The 20,345-nt window shown below is 36.5% G+C and overlaps 1 protein-coding gene across 4 annotated transcripts in view; it reads right to left on the reverse strand.

The window, feature by feature from the left end:
* The window catches only part of LDAH (lipid droplet associated hydrolase), a 106,596-nt gene that overhangs the window by 44,759 nt on the left and 41,492 nt on the right, over window positions 1-20,345 (reverse strand). For all 4 annotated transcript variants that reach the window (XM_015622750.2, XM_015622751.2, XM_033513077.1 and 1 more), the window contains one exon: window positions 16,523-16,692. In XM_015622750.2, the coding sequence (XP_015478236.1) occupies window positions 16,523-16,692 (170 nt within the window). The remainder of the gene's footprint in view (window positions 1-16,522; window positions 16,693-20,345) is intronic.

A 20,345-nucleotide genomic window follows, 5' to 3' on the forward strand; every position in this document is an offset into this window, starting at 1 on the left:
GCTCAATATCAACAAATCCATAGGATTTCATGATAGCAAAAGAGCTAAAGAATGGACACAAGTGACAAAACACTGTTTTTCTCCTCCTGTGAAGTCAAAACATACTATATGCATTTTCTTCTACTTTATCCTATGGATCTCCTGAAATTCTAAACAAATGTTTGGCATATTAAAGAGGGAACATAACAAGTATCTCAAACACAGTTAACAGAAGATCTTATAACTGTTAATTTCAAAGCGCTTTATAAGAATTAAGTCCCAGAGATATGGAAAAATAAACTGAAATTTGTGAAGTTAGGTAACTCCACATGAAAATAGTAATTGCAAAAGCAGGAATATTTGAAATAACTGAAAGGTAAATTACAATTCTCTGCTGTAACCAAACTCACTTTTCTGGGTAATCAAACTGTTTCTGTTAAACAAAATAGTAAAACACTAACATTTGGTAGAAAAGCTTGTATTTTTTTGTTGCAATTAGTATCATAGTGGCTTAGTTCACTAGTGCCAGAAGAAGAGAATCTTCTGTAAACATCTTCCGTGGAGCCCTCCTAACCAACATACAGGGGCTAGAGAACAGGGCAGAGGTATGTGCACTTGATTTCAAAGTTTAGATTTTCTACATTTCCTGTTTCTTAGTGCCCAAATTTTCCCTTTGGCATCAGACACGTTCTATTTTTAATATTTCTTTCTTTCCAGACTTCTAATTTTATTACATATAATCTGTGAGACTAAATGACAGACAGAAAGATTTTTAAATTTTCTACAAAAAGTCTTTTTCTATGAGGAGCATAATGTGCTCCCTGAAGAGCTGAATTCATTTTCCAAACAAATTCACAGTTAGTATATGCAACTCTGTGAAAATGCTGGCAAAACTAAGTAACAGTCTTAAATTCTCTGATGGGCTGAAGGAATTCTTGCTCCCTAGGAAAAACAGACTTTATGGGTGCCACCAACAGCATCATGTTCATGTTTGTCAGCTGAACTTCACTAAGGGTATTTGAATTTTCATAGCTTGATAACAAACTGAATCGAGGATCCAGGATTGATTCCAGGACCTTCTGGTAGAATTTCCATAGGTGTACTGAGGATCCAGCTAGGGATTGAGTTCTTTAAGGGAATCAACACATGAGGAGGGGCTGTGAAGGAACATGGAGGATGCACAGACACTCAAACAGGCAGAAGTTCTCTCACAGTGTCTAAAGAAATTACTGTTCAGCAGAACTGAGCATAAAAGCATGGAAGGAGTCCATTGATCCATTTGCCACATAAACTTTTGATTGAATTTTGCTTGACAACTTCAGTGCCTTTACCTCTAAGGCGTAAGGCCTTGGCATTGTCTTGGGCATGTGCCAAGTCCAACACATGCACACATGCACATGTACACGTGCACATACCCAGGTACATGCTTCTAATTCTTCACTGAATAAATATAGCAATACCTAGAGATCCCCATCCAGCACTCTGGCTACATGAATATTAATGACAACTTACACTAAAAGAGCAAATTCATAAATACAGTAAAGTATGTATACATGCACAGAGCTGAGCTGTGCCAGAACAGCAGTATGACAAACAGTTCTCTCTGTCAGTACAGCAATAACCTGAGCTTTATCATAGCAGAGGCACTCATTATTGACTATCCAGCAGGGTTTTTTTCCCCTTGCATGTCTTCTGTAAATAGAAAGAGGTGAAACCAGCACAAAAATGGTTATCAGATAGGCAGTACAAGACAAGAAGCTAGAGGTATTTCATACAGACTGTCACTACCTCTTTTGTAGATGGACTGGAGTTTCCATGGACATGATGCTTCAGTACATGCCAAACCACCTTTCTGAGATCCAACTTGAGTGTCTGATTAATGATGTTTAAGGTTATTTTCCTAAGCAGTTCAGAACATACCTGCCCACCAACAAAATCCCCAAAACAACACCCACCTTCACCCTACTCCTGAACTGGAAAGCGGTGGTATAATAGTGAGGTTAAGTTAAATTTGGTATTTTAATTATTCAGCTCACAGAACAAACTCAGAAGCTACTACTATTTTTAAATATGCTGAGTAAAAACAAATAATCTAAATAAAATAATCTAAAGCATGAATGAGTAGCAAAAATCCTGGCAAGTAATACAGTGGTAAAGACATGTGGGAGATTCAAGTCTGCAATATGATATGGTGCAGAAAGCAAATGAGAAAGAAGCTCTGCAACTTCATGTTACACACAGTGAGGAAACACATCACAAATGCCAGAAGAAGTTCTGCCTCTGGGAGACAATGCAGATTGCATCCTGTGCTCTACATCCTAAATGGAAAGATTTCAACCAAGGGTGAGCCACAAACACAGCCTAAATTAAAAAGGGGCTTGGATGATAAAATTTCTGGATGAAGTTATATAAAGAGAAAAAAACATGAATTGTGTGGCAAAATGGGAGCAAAAAAGGTAAATGGGGTGGAGAACCATAGCTACACTATTCTTAAAGGCCTATGAATTCAAAGGATGTTCAATAATATTCTGTGTGGAACAAGTAACATAAGTAAATGTGATGGAAAGAAATTAAAAATCTAAAATACTAAAGTAGGTATCTCTGTATTGACATGAAGTTTTACACTGTACTAAGGTATAATGTCCCTGCTGTGCAACTGTTACCAACAGGAATGGTGTGAGAAAGAGAAATGCTCCCTTACACGGGTGTACAGACAGCCTTGACTTCTCAAACCAGAACGTTGTGTCAGGGATGTGTAAAAAACTAGTTAACATAAAGCCTGATGATGTTACTTATTCAACTTTTCTCATGCAAGTACGTTGTCCTGGGACTACATATTACAGATGTTGACTAAATGAATGATGAAAAGCAAATGCATTGACTTAAAATGTGAGGGGTTTTTTCCCATCTATTTATTCTTTTGTGTAAATGTTTAACACATTCAAAAATTAAAAATGTATTTATTTTTCAGTTACACAGAAAGCTGGCAGAATATCTGCAGAGTGGTTATACTCAGGAAAGATATACACCCTTTCAGAAGGAGAAAACCAATCACACATTATTCCCAAAGCTTCTACCCTTCTTCCACCAAAAAAAAAAAAAAGTCAGAAAAAAAAATGAAGTTGAGAACACCATGGGAAAAACACTTATAATTCAAAGTATTCTGTTAATAAGATGAACTTATCAACACTCCAGCACAGGACTGATCATTAAACTCAGTCCACAACCTTTCTGCATTTCCTTCCCATCAAGCTGTAAGAAATCCTCCAGCACCCAACAACATTTTTTATGATGCTTTGGAAAAAGATCCAAACCCCAAAAACAAATGATACAGCACAGGATGAGAAGATGGCAGACTCAACACTATCATTCTCATTATCCTTTTCTGATATGGAACTCATTAAATCAAAATATTTTTAAACGCCCAGGAAAGGACTTGTTTTCAGCCAACAGAAAGTGCTACTGAAACAAAACACAGAGATTAGTGTTGATGGAGAATTCCTTTGTGATTTCAAATATTTGATTAATTTTACTGTGAGCATGTAAAGAAGGTTTACAGTGTTATGGGGAACACTGCATATACTCTCTATGTGTGGTCATTTTTCACTGCTTCCAAGGAAGGCAAATGAGGGCACAGAAGCTATACTTCACACCAGGACAAAAAGTATTTGTTGGACTATGGAAAAGTCCATAAACAGGAGCTTAGGTATTATAGTAATAATTAAATTTAATACATACATACATACATACATATATATATATATATAACATTTACAATATTTACATGTTACAAAAACTACAGCCACCGTAACAGAAGTACTCTCTCAGCTTTCTTTACAGTCCTTTCCATTAACTACTCACATCCTAAGCTCAGGCTGGCTGTGTGACAAGGGTTGTTTCCTGTCCAAGTGCTGTTTTCCATTTACCTTTGATGTCAAGGATGTCTCTGCCTCTTGGTGTCGGATGCACTCTCCTTTTTCCATAGTTAAATTTATGTCTTCATAATTAAAATTACTTATAGCATACTCTAATAGATTGAGATATTCAATTCAGTCTGAGAAGGAGACCACTCTTGTTTCTCTGTCATCATAGGTATAGTCCATGCAGACCCCTCTCACCTCTAAAAAACTTCATCGCTATTACTGACCTTAGGGGAGCTGGTCAACTTAGAAAGGTCTCCATCATCTAATTTATAAAAAAGAGAACTTCAGAGCCTACAACAGGCTGGCTTCAGGACAACACAAATTCAAATAACCACATTTCCCATGGTTTTAGCTATTCCTACCTAAACCTATGCAGCTATGCCAGCTCTTCAGAAAGCAGTGTACATAGATTTATACTTCCCGGAACGTTTCTCTAAGAAACAACATACATATAAATCTTCATTAAAACATCAAAAGTGTGTTGTTCCCAAACATTTCAACAGCATTAATTTCCTTCAAGATACAAGGCAATGAAAGATACAGGGCATACTGAGACCCATCTTTTGAAGCTGGGCATAATCCTCACAAGTTTACAATGTTTTATAATGGTACCAACAGTTGCAAAATATAAGGCCGTACCTGATTTTTTTTTATTTTAAGAGAATTAAGTTGCATGGGCAATGCTGACCTCAGTGATATAACACAAAGTCACTATTTGTAAATGGCACAAATATAAGCCAAGCAACAGTTAAGTAAATCAAAGGGAATCTTCCTTTTTGTGAAAGCTGGTTCTTATTTCATGACCAAAATATTTTGTATTCCTTTTGAAGGGGTCAAATGTAACACAATGGATCACAACAAACGATTTTTATAAATTATTTCACTTATTTTTTTCTTACATTCAATATATCTAATATTATCATATGATACCTCCTTTAACATCTGAATTTGACCAACTATTTTCAAATATATATATAATCCACACATTTTTTCAAATGGATTAAAACTTTTGCTTATTTTTTTACCATTTTCTTTCAGCTCCCACCTGATGATATATATATAGCAGGCAAAATTTGCATCTGTTTAAAATACTCTACAGTGATCACACAGTTTTTCCATGTCCTGGCACCTTCTTTATTTAACATACATTATCCATTTTTATTTGAAGTACACCTATAAGACCCCAAGCCTCTAGTGCTTCCTGGCAGTTCCACTTGGATGGAAACAAAATTCAAGGACCAGCATTTTAGTTAATGTATTTGTACTTCAAACTGTGATCTCCAGTGTAATGACAAATACAGTGCTGGGTACACAATGATTACATCCTTTGGTATGTGGACCTGAATGTCATTTGCACCAAGGTGAGGTGTGACTAAATTTATGTCTACTTTAAGGCCACTTTCCACTGACTTAGCATAAATTTGATTCTGAGCTTTATACGTTGGAGTCCTGCATCCAAACTCATTGGACTCTCCACATGAAGAGTCCTGTAAAACATGAATCACATCAGGCTTCTACAGTATTAACTTTGGGCTGTATTATTAGGAGAATACTAGAAGTTGCTCTGCAGAGTTTAATTACAAAAGAACTGAAATGGGACAAAGATAACTGAGGATAAGCGAGAGGCATGGAAATCTCAGCAGTATCCAGCTTCAGCTGCTGGGAATAAGAAATCACCTTTGACAACAGTGATCACAAGCACAGTAACCAAAAAGGAAGAGCCCTAATGAGACTGCGCCCAATGTCCCTTTGAGTACCCCCAGTCCTTTGTGACTGCACCTACACTACAGGTGGGTGTGTGATCTTGCTCCTGTTGAAACTAGTGGCAAAATCTTCATAAATTTAATATGTCTTAATTCTGCCCTGTGAAAAAATTCTGATCAAAGAATTATTTCCCAAATATTAAATGTAACAGCCTATACTCCCATGCAGAGATCACCAAAGACACAATATTCCCAGCTCTAGAACCAAGACTCTCTTACCTGTTCTTGGATAGACAGATGAAGACCACAGCTGCCATAAAACACTGATCATGATATTTGGAGATTAATCTCTTGGACTGACAAACAAATCAAGACCTTTGATAATTTCTTTTGAAATCAATACACTTTCAATCACACCTTTCAGCAGGTGTCAGTATTTTCTGTGTACTTGACTTCCAATGCTGAAACCTGTTTAATAGCAATAGGAGAGGGACTTTCCATACCTCACCTTACAACTGGGTCATGGCACAGGAAAAAATTATCTGTTGTTTCACATTACTTGAAATATTTTCCAGTAAGAAGTACTCTTAGAATTTTTCCAGCTGAAGCCCAGAATTCTGCTAAATATACAAAAGTCTCAGAAGTGTTCTCTACAGACACTGCAAACTATTTTTCAACAGATCAGCTCTACATACTGAACTATTTGCAAATTATTAAAAATATAAAAAATATTAAACACACAGACTGTTCATTACATTTACAAGTCTCTCAGGGCTGAAATGCAAATTACTCTGTACTACAAATATTTGGGTAACTGAAAACTTGCCCAAAATGTTTGAATTAAAAAAAAAAAAAAAAGAAAAAAAGAAAAGCCTTTTTATGGGTTAAGGTAATAATGAGAAAACTGTTCTCCCAAAAATCTGTATCTTATTGTTGGACTGAAAATAGTTTAATAGAGAAAATATTCATTGACAGGGCAGTATTTTACATAGAGAATTAAGCTCCATCAAAGTGGGCAATGTCATTCCATCTACAAGGGAAGTGCCAAAGAAGACGGCCAAAATTTGCAACGGTGTGATAACACCAGCAGGGATGGATTTGTTGCTATTATGATTAAAGCATATAAACAGAAGAAGATTAGGAGGGGTGAGAGTGAAAAGAGAGGAAGAATAGTTTATTGGTTGGAAGAAGGGCAGGGAGAAGCTTATGTTGGAATGCAGTGTCACAGTTACACACCATAAAGCTTTCAGTTGCTCCCATTACATGAATGTCAGAATGCAGCTGCCACTTTCCAGCAGAAATTCTTTCCGTTTTCATTTTGGAAGAACAGGGTGGGTTTTTTTCAGTGTAGAACTCCCATGAGATCACCACATTGCATCTGAAGGTACCCTTATGGTGCAGGGACTGCAAATGTGACCTTTGTACACATGCTCTGGGACATTTACCACTTAAGATGAACCAGCAATATGCCCTTTTAAGTGGAGAGGCTGCTCAACCAAAAGAAAAGCATTAAGAATTAGACTTTGTGTTGTCCTGAGCCAACTGCTTTCACAGCCATCAATATACAGCCATACCTATCAATAACTCTCAATGAAAATCCATTCCGTTTAAGGAAATGGGGCAGAACAAAGTAAATGAGAAACCAGTTTGTAATTATAATTTCATTCTGCTGATGAAAAGGAAAGGCCATGATTTTCCATCAGTGTCTTGAGATTCCTGGACTTCTATTTTTAAGTGCTCCACTCAAGACATTTGGAAGGGGTTTATTTTACCACTCATTTAAGTCAGCCCTCAAAAAGGCATCTAGTCAAACCAGACCCACAGCCCTTCTCAGCTCAAAAGGTTAGGAGTCAGACAAGCCAAGCTGGCACTGAATATTGGAAGGAGTTCAGGCCCCTATCATTTTAACTAATTAAAATGGCTTAATGATGTACCCTGCAGAAAGAAGAACAGCAAGGTTTTACCTTGTGATATCAGTGAAAAACAAGATGAGTGAGTCAGGAAGTATACACTAAGCAGAACTTAGTATTTTTGTCAAAGAATGAAAAGCAACCATGAATATTTGAGGTTTGAGAGAGAACTTATGCCCCAAATTCTTCTCAAGATATTAAGAAGAAGGTAAAGAGAGAAGGGAGTTAGGAATTCTCTCAGTCAGCTAGTTTTTTCCATCCTTGCTTCATCTTTCCAAAACGGTAAGCATTTGAAATAGTAAGGGAAAAATAGAAAATTCCTTCCTTTGCAATACTACAGACTACCTTTAATTATTATGATGAATTGCATATATGTAGGAATCTGCTATGGAAGAAAAATTATTGTATCTAATTCATCACACAAATAACACTGGTCATCAGGTAAGTAAGGTTTTAGTGCAACTGAGAACAAGAATTTGCAGAATATCTTTCAATTTCCAGTGCCAGGTAAAAAGTCTGAACCGTATCAGCTGTCATTAAAGGCTGCAATATAAATTATATTTATTGAGAACTGGGGTTTATACTTTCCATCTCAGTAAAATACACTTGCAGTAGTCATACTACTGTTTTAAAACAGAGGAACAGAAATTCAGTGTTTTCAAGAACAATTAGGACTCAATGAATTATGCTCCTTACACAAAATTATGCTTGGTTTTGGAATTTGAAATGGAGCAGAACATGCTTAAAATTTTCCAATGACTAGAAATGTTGTAAAAAAATTATTAAAAGAATCTTTTAATTAACATCAATTAATTAAATTAATTAATTGATGTTAATTACATTAATCACAGGACTTCAAAGGTAATAAGTTTATTACATACAGTGCCCTTCCTGGACATCTGCTTAAATGTATACTTAATACTCAACTGCACATGAAAGAGCGAATTCTAATGAGTTTTTTTCACAAAATGCCACAGATAAGTAGAGTTGCATCCAAAGACCAGAAATCAAGTATGTCAAACACACACTGAAACAAACAGAAAAGGAAGTGGACTTCTATTACATTTAATTTTGAAGATAACCTTAGTTGTCAGGTTACAGTCCAGATGGGCATTTCTAAGAAGAAATCTAGGGCTTGATTTAGTTCCCTAAACACAGGCTTACAGTCACTGAAAACATCCTCAGGTATCTAAAAAGATTAATGGTGGTACTGGCAAAAACTCCCCTAAAATAATCAGCAATCACAGAAATACTAAAAAGATATAAAAAAAATAATCTCTGGTATTTGCCTGAACTTCATTCAACAGGATACTAGAAATGCCCTCCATGCAGTGGATGCGCTAAGCTCAGAGATCTAACAACTGTTTTGTGTCAAGTTTGTGCCTTTCTGATTCCTTTCACTCCTGCAGTGAACTCTTCAAATAGGATAAACCATTCTTGGGTAGAAACCAATGCAGCAGAAGCACCCCTAGACTTCATCATGAATCATGTGGAATGAACAAATGAACAATATGGCAGAGTAGGAAATATTTGCAATTAAAACCCTGTCCATCCTCAGTAACCTCTTTTATAAAGTCCCAAGCTAAGTCCTTCCCCACTGCTCGAGCAACTGTACCATGTATAACATGAGGAAAAAGCTTAAAAAGTAGCTCAACTTCTTTGCTGAGGGTTTGAGATTGGCAGTGAAATTCCATTTTAATATACAGGTTCTAGGAACAGATGCTGGTTATTAGAACTAAAGCTGCACTCGAAGCTGAGCTTGAAACTACGTTTGCAAAGTCTACGTTCAAAAACTCCACAATGTCCCTTCACCTGCTCCTTTCATGAATAACTCTTCAATATCCTAACTGGCTGTGTTCTCCTTCACCTACTATTAAAACAGCATGAGAACTGCTAGATTTTTGGCTCCGTTGTCTTCTGTAAAAGCACATTAACAGCAATACAAAAACATAAAAAAATTTCTAGCTATGTGCAACGTATACCAAATTCCAATCATTTGGTCCAATTCTCTGAAGAGATGACTCTCTGATTTTCAAGAGCTATGCACATACATCTGCAGAATTTCAAAAGATCTCCCCTCCCAGCATAAAATGTTCTTTGAGAAATCTGGCTTGTGGAAGGGTGTTGAGTTCTTCTTAAAACATATGCCATAAATACTAGTTGTTTTTGAAACTTCTTGCTTTTGATTCCCTCATTTTTATATAATCATTTCAGTTAGTTATTACAATATGAATCTAAATTTCTGGAGATTCAAAATGACAAGATTTTATTAACAAATCTGTAAAAATTCACAGTACTTAGTAAATCCTGTTATTCTGCCATTTACCATTTTAAACATCTTTTTATTTTTAGTCCTTCATTTCCGCCTCATTCCCATGTTTTACTTTGGATTCCTGATGAATGATCACAGATTCCACTTTTCAGTTTATTTTTCTTTCTTTTCTGTTTGAACATTTGGCTACTTTAATGTCTTTTAACTTCCTAGAAAAAATAATTTTTATAGGTGTATTAGAATTTTGATTACATACACTTGAAATCAGATGTTTCATTAGCAGTGAAATAAATATAGTATTATGAAAAAAAATTAAGTCTCTTGAAATTAAAAGTATTGTTCTTAAGTTTTACCTCTTTGAATCATCACAGATGAAAATCTTACTTTTCATATTGTTTCTGTGTTTGAGTAATAAACTGGTGTATTAAAAAAGGTGAGAGAAGTTGAAGTTTCAGTGAACATTAGGAAAAAACCAGAATTTTTCACAGAAAATTTTTCTCAGGTCTTCTGATCACAGGCTTATGATCCAAACAAGGAAATCTTAGGTCAATGTTGTTATTAACTCTGAATCCTCACTCCTAAAAATGTGATCAATGTTAAAAACAGAAGCTGTTATTTGTCTGCTTGTAATTAAAAGCTGACAGCTACAGTGTTGCTGATTTTGTCAATCCTGTCTTTCAATTCCAAAAGTTGTCACTTTACTATTTACTGATCTCATCTCATCCTCAACACTTCTGGACCACAAATTTTCTTGTCTCAGGAGAGTACAGGACTATATGTAATCCAGTACTCCCCATAAAGATCTAGGATTAAGCAGGTGATACCTACCTGCTTCACCCACTTCAAAAACCACACAAGGTACACTATGGATACACATGGTAAACTGTTCAAAATTTAAACTTCCCTCATCACGTCTCAAGTTGTATCACCTTCAACAGGGTTTATCTCTTTCCATTTTAAGTTTCTTGAATTTATTCTTTTGCATCCCTGAGACACTTCACATTCTTCTGTTTGGTGTATTACGAGGTGGGGTTGTCTGTGAAGTGATTTCTGGCAGACCTACACAGCAGAAGGCAATGGACAGTGCCTGTTGCTACTGACAAATGCAGTGTCCATTGAGGGTTACACAGCAGAGCCCGTCTGCCTGTTGACTGCTGCATTTTCTTACAGTTTACATTTTTAAAAGCTTTCATTTTTTTTTTAAGGGGAAAGGTAGAAAAGAATATAACTGGATCCCTCAGGGTTAGGGTCTGTCATCAAGCCAGTGAAAATAATGGTTGCTAGAAGTCTCTTGGGTGAGTTGACACTTTCAACCTCATTCCGCAGCTATCAACCTTTCGCTGATGGTGTTTTCAAGGTTTGTTGAAATTTCAACTCCAAGCCTTTTATGACTGTCTCAGTCAAAAGTTAGTATTTCCCTTAAAAACCTTTGTTTGTCATGAACCATCTTTTTACTTTACAGCCTTCCACCCAAACAGAGAGGATATTTTATATTTGCATTAGGTTTTTATGTGAAGATTTTTTCATATTTTCTTTTTTAGGAAAAAAAAAAGAAATTTTTCTACAAATCTTTGTAGCAACTTCTTCAATGCTTCTAAGATATAGTATCTTATTTATTTTATTTGGTTAGATTTAACAAATCATCTGTACTACTTCTCTCTTCTTCCAGGTGAGTGAGCTGCAGAATGTTTGCTTATGCCCCACGCTCCTTTGGCTGCTTCACTGCCTGTTCCATCAGAATTATTGATACTGCCTGAAGCATCATCCAGAGCTGCGAGGTGGATTTTGCAGACTGTAATGTGTTAGCTGTCAAGTAAAACAAATTTAATTCCCATTACTGTCTCAGACCACCTGGGCTTCCTTGTATATGCATACAAGACTTGATATACCAAGAACTGAGAGAACTGTCAAATCTCTCTCTCTCTCTCTCTTATAAAAATAATCCAACTCAGAGAACAACTTAAAGCATCCATAAAGTTAAATTAACACACTCATCTCAGTGAAGGCAACTGAACTTAGATTCATGTATAAATCTGTGCAAAATTGTGTCAAGAGTATGTCTTTTCTTTCTTCCTCAACATGTAAAGGGGGATGAAGGTGGGTGTATATGAGCCTAACGCCATTTGCTTGTTCTTTTAATATATATTTAATATATAGGGATGGATGGACTGAAGAAGAAAACTACACTAGACTCAGTTAAGTTTTATATTATGGCCTAGAAGTTCATATCTCTCTTCACAAGATATTCATTTATCTGAAATATGCACCAATTCCCCAGGGAAGTCTGCTAATAATAGCCATCTGTTTTTTTCCCTGCATAATAATTTTACAAATACTGTCACTGAGTTTGTGTTACTGTAAGTCTTTTACCCATTTAATTTTTATGCTGATTTTTTTCAATTTTTCATTTAAGCCTGCAACTAAGAAGAAATCCATATATTTATTAATCCCTCTCTTTCTCTCTCAGTATATTTCTATAATATTTCTCTATTTTATACAGTCTCACTTTCAAAATATCTGAGACAAGCTTACTTTTGGAAATGGAGCATACAATGTGGTTAAAAATATGCTTTCCTAAGCATATTTCATGATGGACAGTGAGACCATCAGAAGTTAATTTACCTAGTCAACAGCTATATAAACTGACTTTGTTTAAAGTACCATGACAACTAATTTAGGTAATCAACATTGAAATTAGATGCTATTACATCTATGAAACTTTCAATTATGGAATAAAAATTTTTATTCCTTTTTATCTCATGAGTGGTTGTATTTTCATATTTTCTCTCTTTCCAAAAGGCACTAGAACTTCCAGACAGAACCTGTTACATTGCCATCCTTTCAGAAGATGTTTTCTGTAATGGTGACACAACAAGTATTGGATTACATATTTAGGTTCTAACCTCAGCAAAACAGAAACTGAGTGTCACTGCTTTCATATATTCCTTGCCTCTTCCTTTAATCCCGCTGAAAAGACTCCCTGTTATCTTAAAGATCAGACCTGCTTAGTATTCCTGTACTGTTAAAAAAATCTCCCTCTTTTAATCTTGCAATCTCACAGATCCTATGGATTTCCAGTAATCCCAGAAGTAAAATGCTTTGGTTTCTTGTAGAAATACACATATTTAAAAACATGGTAGTTTTCTCTTTCCTGGCATTACGAAAGTGCTTTCCATACTCACAATCAACTGTTCAACAACTGAAGGTAAACAACCAGTATGTGCACAGAAATGATGCATCGGGCTTTCCAAGTTAGGAATGTGTTTTATGCACAATTCTGAGCTCTGTGTTTTTAGCTATCATTTATGAAATCAACAAATTACAGCAATACTCAATATTCCTTCACACCACTGAGACACAGTCACAACACATGAGTTTGATTTACATATTACAGAAATTTAATTTGCTTAAACTGATACTACTCAGAGGTTTTACACTCTTCCGCTTCAATGAATTTTACACGAAGAGCAATACTTACATTGTGCTCATTAACAAGAGTTAAGTTACTACCACAAAGGTGCCAGCATTTCAAAAGCATCACTGCAAATTAATGCTGTAAGAGACTGAATTTCACTAGCAAGGAAACTTGTCAATCTTTGATTGAATTAATGATCAAATGGAGTGTTTCAGGAAACAATAGTGTCACCAGTAAAGTACAAGGAAACCCTCCAAGTAAGGATTTGCATTTTAGAAGGTAATGCTTGGAGGATGTATTATATTTATGAGTCAGATGCATGTTACAACAACTGAGAAAATGATTTTTTCACTGAGCCACGTTTTTCAGTTCTGTTGTCTGAATACAGAGCGAAGAAGATTATGAGGTTAAGAGCAAGTATCAAGGAAGCTGCACATTATTGCAGTTTTCTGTCTTCACAAAGTGAGGCTGATTGCTTTCCCTCCTGGTGCCAAAATTTTTCAGCAGTCTGGAAAAATCTGGATGTTCTACTTCTCACTGTCCCTAAAATCTGTGCCATAGCCCCACGTAGTTACAAGTATGGTGTAACCTGCGTGCCCTTCTCTACTAATCAGACTTGGTTAAAGGCATCGACCTGAAATTGTTTGTGTTAATGGGTCTTCCTCAAAGGAAGCCTCCCTGAGAGTCAATGGGAAAATAGGGATGGGCTCCAAAACTGAATTCATGCTGGAATAAACTGGCAATTCCTGTTTCGTTTCTCTTAATTACAGAGGAAAGCATTATCTCACACAAGTTTAAGAAAAAAATGCAGCACTACATTTACTTGCAGATCACAGGGACCCTAGATAGGAGCAGCATTTAGGTCCAAAGAAGGTCAGTAAAGCTGGTAAAGGGTCTAGATAACAAGCCTTATGAGAAGTGGCTGAGGGAGATGGGGTTTCTTAGAGGAGGAGGCTCAGGGGAGTTCTCTGCAACTGAAAAAATGCTGCAGTGACATGGGGGTCAGACTCTTTTGGTCTGTCTTAAGTGGAAACATAAAATGAAATGGCCTTAAATTGCACCAAGGGAGATTCAGATTAGATATTAGAAATCCTTTTTTCACTGAATGAGTGGTCAGGCATTGAAGTAATTTGCCCTGGGAGGTGGCAGAGGCCACACTATGGAAGTGTTGAAAAGGCACACTGGATAAGGCACCTGGGGATATGGGTTAGGGGTGAATATGGTGCTCCTGGGTTGATGACTGGACTTGATGATCTTGAAAGTCTCTTCCAACCTTGATGATTCTGTGAAAACTGACAGCCAAAGAGGAACCAAGGAGAGAGAAGGGGATATACTTCCTCCTTTGCACACATGCTAAGGGAGGGACAATCTAGTCTGTAAGTGGTTGGACTACAGAAGAGCTTTAAATTGTGAAACAAAAATTTCTTCAGAGAAGTGGGGTCAGGCATTGGAACAGACTGCACAGAGAAGTGGTTGAATCACCATCCCTGGAAGTGTTCAAGAAACATGTGGATGTGGCACTGTGAGGATCTGGTTTAGTGCTGAACACAGCAGTGCTGCATTAACAATTGGACTCAATGACCTTAGAGATCTTTCCCAAATTTAGCAATTCTGTGACTCTGTGATTCTAAAAATCAAATTTGCTAAATATACATTCCAAATATAAAAGCTTACTGGATTATTTGAATAAAAAAACCAACAAATTAACCTCTAACTCAGAATAATTAACTGTAAACAATGAAAGGCTCTTAAAGCAGATAATTTTAAGACCAAATCCAAAATTCATATAATGAAAAAATATCACCAAGAACTACACAAATATAAAATCAAATGATCTAGCTACTAAAATACACATATGTGCTCTAAATCTTGTGGGAATCAAATATTCCAGTAAAAATAAAGGGAGAGATGGAAACACAAGTTTCTTATTATCACACTTCATATGTTATAAAACCTAAGAGTTAACTTATTTTTGGCAAAGGGACAAAGATTGCACAATACCCTGGCTTACACAAATATTTTCTATTGTTGAATGCATCTTAAATGTAGCTTGTCATATATTAACTTTATGCACACAGTGTACCATGAGATCTAAGAGTGTCCCAAAGATCCCTAAGTTTCAAAATACTGACAAAAAGCTGCCAGTATGTGGTGAACCAGGTGTAAAAATGTTACTCAAAAATTTATAGTTAAATTGAAAGCAGATAAATCTTTTGAGCAATAAAGACTAAAGATTTTGACCCCCCAAAAGCTGGCACTTTTGAACAAATTAATGCATATGTTTTTTAGAATGCTTCTTTCAGAAAATATATAAAATTTCTCTCAAAAAGTGTTCTTCTTTATAATCACAAAGTGAAATATGCCTGCGGAAATGTATTAGGTTATCCTCATGTTTCACATTTTTAGTTCTTTTTTCCTTTAAAGGAAGAAAAAGTTAGATGTGCAGTGGAAATGGTTATGAAGCAGTAGATTTGCATATATTAACCACATACAGTACATTTATTAACCACAGGCATATATTAACCCCAGACTTCATGTCACCACTAACATGGCACTTCCTTCCACTGAAGATTTTATGAAGTAAAGGAAGAAGCAATGATTTAGCAAGAGTGAATGATTAAGAATAAAAATTCCCCATTCTCCATTTATCAGCCACTAATAGACTGAGGTATTACTGAGCACAGTTTGCCATTTACAGAGGGTAAGGATCCGGTCCTGCTTCAGCCTTCTAACTGCTTTACAGTGACAAAACAAAATGTTCAGATATACAGAACAGTCAGTAACAGCTCTCACTCTCACTGAGTTACACAAACTAAGACTGAGTTGCAGAAGCAGGGACATTTCTATTAAATTTTAAAATCAATGTCTTTCATAGTAGTATTGCTCACAGTTTATATTACCATTCATTCCCATACATTTTCCCATGTCTAAAAAGCAATCTGTTCACCTCAAGATAAAAAAAAATATAAAAATCACAACCAGTTTTAATTTTTGGTGTAAAACATAATGCAATTGCCAAATATCTAATCAGATATCAAAGTGATTTGCTTATAAATTATTTAAAGATGAAAACAAGGAGGTTATAAAGATATTTCTCACCATTATTATTATTTATACTCCAAGGGCATTACAGATCCAAATTCAGACTCAGAATTATATCAATCTGCTTCGTTATATGTTACTGGAATGAAGCCAAATTTTTTGGTTTTTTGTGCACAGCAGAATAGAGTTTCCACAGGAAATACATGTCATTAACCAAAGGCTGAGCACATGCACTGCTTTGCTAATAAAACAACTCCCATTCAAGAAGGTTCATGTACCTGAAGTTCTGATGCTCGTTTCATCATCTCCAGGGTGATGTAGCAACCAATAGAATGAGCAATCAGTATCAGCTTTATATCTTTTGATACATTCTTTTTGAGGAAGTTCAGCTTATGCTCCACTTGTCCGTTAAGTCCAAAAACATCCTCTAGCTCCTTAATATCTGTGTCTGAAACATAAAAGAGAAGAAGTCCTTTGGTTCAATGAAAGAAATTTCAGGCATGTCCTTTTTTCCCTCCACTTCTTTGTAGAGCACTGAAATAAAAACATGTATTAATTTTAAAAAGTCCAAATAAACCAAACACAAACAAAACCCCTCACCAGACTTAAAAATTTAGTTTCCAGTTACCACCACTGGAAAATACTGGCTGATAAATCACATACACAGAATGTAACTCCTTATATGTATAGCTATATTCATATATGTACACCTATGTGTAGCTTGGGAACCAGCACAAGGTATGAAAACACATGAAGATTTCATAGCACGTAATCCACTATTTTGATCTTCATTCAGAAGAAGACCAAGTTCAGGGTGTTGGATCAGCTTAAATCAACCCAACTTTACATCTAGAGATCAGGACCTACAACAGCAATTCTGTCAAGGAATGAGTCCCTCCTCTCAGAAGACAAGCTACCATATATCCTCATGCACTGGTAACCTTCAGATATTCAAAGTCTCCTATCTTAAAGATGCACAAAAATGTCCCATGGAACAAGGGAGAACAGGAAATGCCTGTTTGTGAACACAAAAAAACACTAGCACCTAAGTAAAATATCCATGTTAATGCAGGTTCTTATAATTTTCAATTCAGCTGTAAAGAGAAAAATCAAGTTAGAGCTTCATGGTACTGTACAATTCCATTCCTGTTTTTCCAAGGACCTTCTAAAGGAGCATGGACAATCCCTCAAGATGAGGACTTGGCTCCTTGCTTCCTGGCGAGTGAACAAGATCAACTGAACTGATGTCTGTAAGAATATACAGCAATTCAGATGTCTTTAACTTGCTTATTACAAGGCTGACGTGCATCTGAAGTTCCCCCGTCTAAGGGGGTTCACAGACCTTTCATCTGCTAGAAAAGTGTTTTACCCACTAAACCAAACACTAAATTAAGGGTACACCACTCCAGTTTATGCTGGGCTACTCTATTAACATGACTGTAAGAAGAAATACTAAGAAGAAGAATAAAAGAAAAGAGACAGAAAGAATGAAGGAATGTTTGCCCCTATCTTAACAGATGAGATGGAGTGGTACTAATATCACTTAATCTCTTAAATCTGTGTGCTATTATCTCAGGGTTCAGTTTCATTCTACAGATTAAACCTCTGATCTTTCATGCTCCTTACAGGCTGACTTGCAGTGCAGCTTTAGCCTGAAGTAGGCTAAACCTCCTGGCAGTACAGTTTGGTCACACAATGCAGACCAGCTCGTCCCTGAGCCATGGTCCTACAGATGGCTCCTAGGTTCCTGGCAAAAGCCACTCACCTCTAACAACTCAGGAGCAGCTAACAGAGTGCACACAGCCTAACTGGCCCAGTAAGGTGTTTAACTTCCAACTTGGTGTCTTTTGATGAGCTCTGCAACAGTTCCCTGCGTGAAAAATAGATGTGGAATAAAGTGCCTATCAGGCAAAGACACTAATGATAAATACATTAAGAAAGTCAGAATCACAGTTCAGATTGTTCTGTACCTGCTTGAGGAAAGATAACAATGAGTTAACTGCCTATGACTGTGAACAGCATTTATCAAGTGATGGCTGTCAGTGCTTTAATTTATAAATTTCATGGCAATTGGACAGCAACCTCAAATCATAGAGATTACTAACCCTGCTGCAGTGAAGTTATTGGGAGGTTGATAGTGACAAAACTCATCGGTAGGGTAGCCTAAGCGGGCTGGAACAACATCACCTGTTTGATCATGTGTATGAAACATAACCTTTAGAAGCAAAATAATTTCTCAAGATAGATATTTTCTGAGTTTAAATATTTACCATCTAAGTCCCAACAAAGTTGTTCTTCAGTTAAACTACTTCTTCTGCTAAAACTATGGGTGATCATATCCCAGCAAAATTTAGAGCAATTTACTCAAAACAAAAAAGGGTTTACCAAAACACACCCAAGGAATGCAAAATTAGATGAGCAGTGATATTCTGTTTATTAGGCTTTCTACATGTAATGAAAAACAAAGAGTTGGTCTACTTTCCAAAACCTTAAATAAAAGCCCAAGGCAAAAACATTGTTTTTAAATTTAGTTTCTATTTTTAGCAAAAGCTTCCTTTCCTGCATTAAATTGCACAGCAGCTCAGCCTCATGGAGGAATAGGTTGTCTATATCCCAAGTCTAATTACAGGTACATGTAACACTAAAAATGCCAGCATAATAGAAACATGATGGCCCATTGGATACAGCAACAAGTGAAAGAGTAAGTTTTATTGAGTATATATGTATTACAACTTACATTGTAATATATATGTGTTGGTAACATACATAGTGTTGGGTTGAGTGAGTCAATTGTCCCTTATAAACATTTGCTATCATTTCCATACTGTTTTACTGAGGCACGGCCATCTCAGTAGTTTATCAGCACATCTTTTATGTTTTACATTTAATTTCAATTCTTGAAAATAAGTGTTTTCAGCTTATTTTCCAGTTAAAACAAGGGAAAAAGAGACAAAGTAGGTATATAAATCTTCTAGAGAACTTTTTATGGTTCACAAGACCTCCGGAAAGCAAAAAAGCAGGAAAGCAAGAAACAAGAAAGACATGGTTTTATTTGTATTATTCAGTCTCATGAGGTTAATGCTTTTCCGCACATGAGCTCAGCATCTGCTAAAAGAGCTGCTAAAGACTGCTGCCATGAAATTAATGCACAGCACAGCAGAGACAGTCTAGGCCCATCTCAATATTTTCCAAGTTTAGATAACTATGTTAGACAAATACAGTAAATTAGTTAAGACATTACATACCTAATTTAATGTTTATTTACCTAATAAATAGAAGTGTAGACATTCTGGCCAACATACCCAAAGCTACTGACTTCAGTAGAAATGTGCCTGGTCAGAAACAAGTCCCATGGAACTTGTTGCCAGAGCAAGAACCCTGAGGAAGGACATGGCTGGGGACTGAGAATAATGTGAAAACAATGGCTTTTTCCTCCTTGCATTTGGCCAGACTTGAGAACACTCAACTCAAGCCTGTGCACCAGTGTTTCCTTAATGGAGTCAAGGAGAGCTGAGCCTGCAGAAGCAATTTTTAACTGGATGGGTCAATTGTGATTGATGATGATCATGGACAGTCATTCTAATGTGGGCCAAATCACCCTGAGCACAGCCCTTCTCACACACTCAGAGCAAGGATGCCCTGATTCCCTTGGCTACTGACCTGTGTTGCACACACAGAGAACCTCTCGGAGGCTGCAAGTGAGTCCAGCCAGCCAAGGCTGACCCCAGAGAGTTGTTTCAGCTGTTTAATACAACTTTTTCTTTTCTTCTGAAATAAGGGTTTATTGCCAAACTCAATCACATTGGCACTATTCCTAGAGAAGCCACGCTGAGGAATGAGCATGCAGCGTGGGGTCTGGTAATCCCCATGCAAAACCGTCATCATGGACCAACCCCAGAGTCCTCAGGTGAAGCTCCAGCATCATGTAACCCTGTACTAAAACAGGCATCCTATTTGACATCTGGATAAATATAAAATTGCCCACGCCTCATGTCACTTCATGCTCCCACAACACAAATGCTACACTTCCAATAGTCCAAAATGTGCAAGAGCTGGGCTGCGTCACAAGTCTGAAAGATTTATTTATTTATTTTACAGAAT

This window comes from Parus major, chromosome 3 (genome assembly GCF_001522545.3).
Source record: "Parus major isolate Abel chromosome 3, Parus_major1.1, whole genome shotgun sequence".
Lineage (NCBI taxonomy): Eukaryota > Metazoa > Chordata > Aves > Passeriformes > Paridae > Parus > Parus major.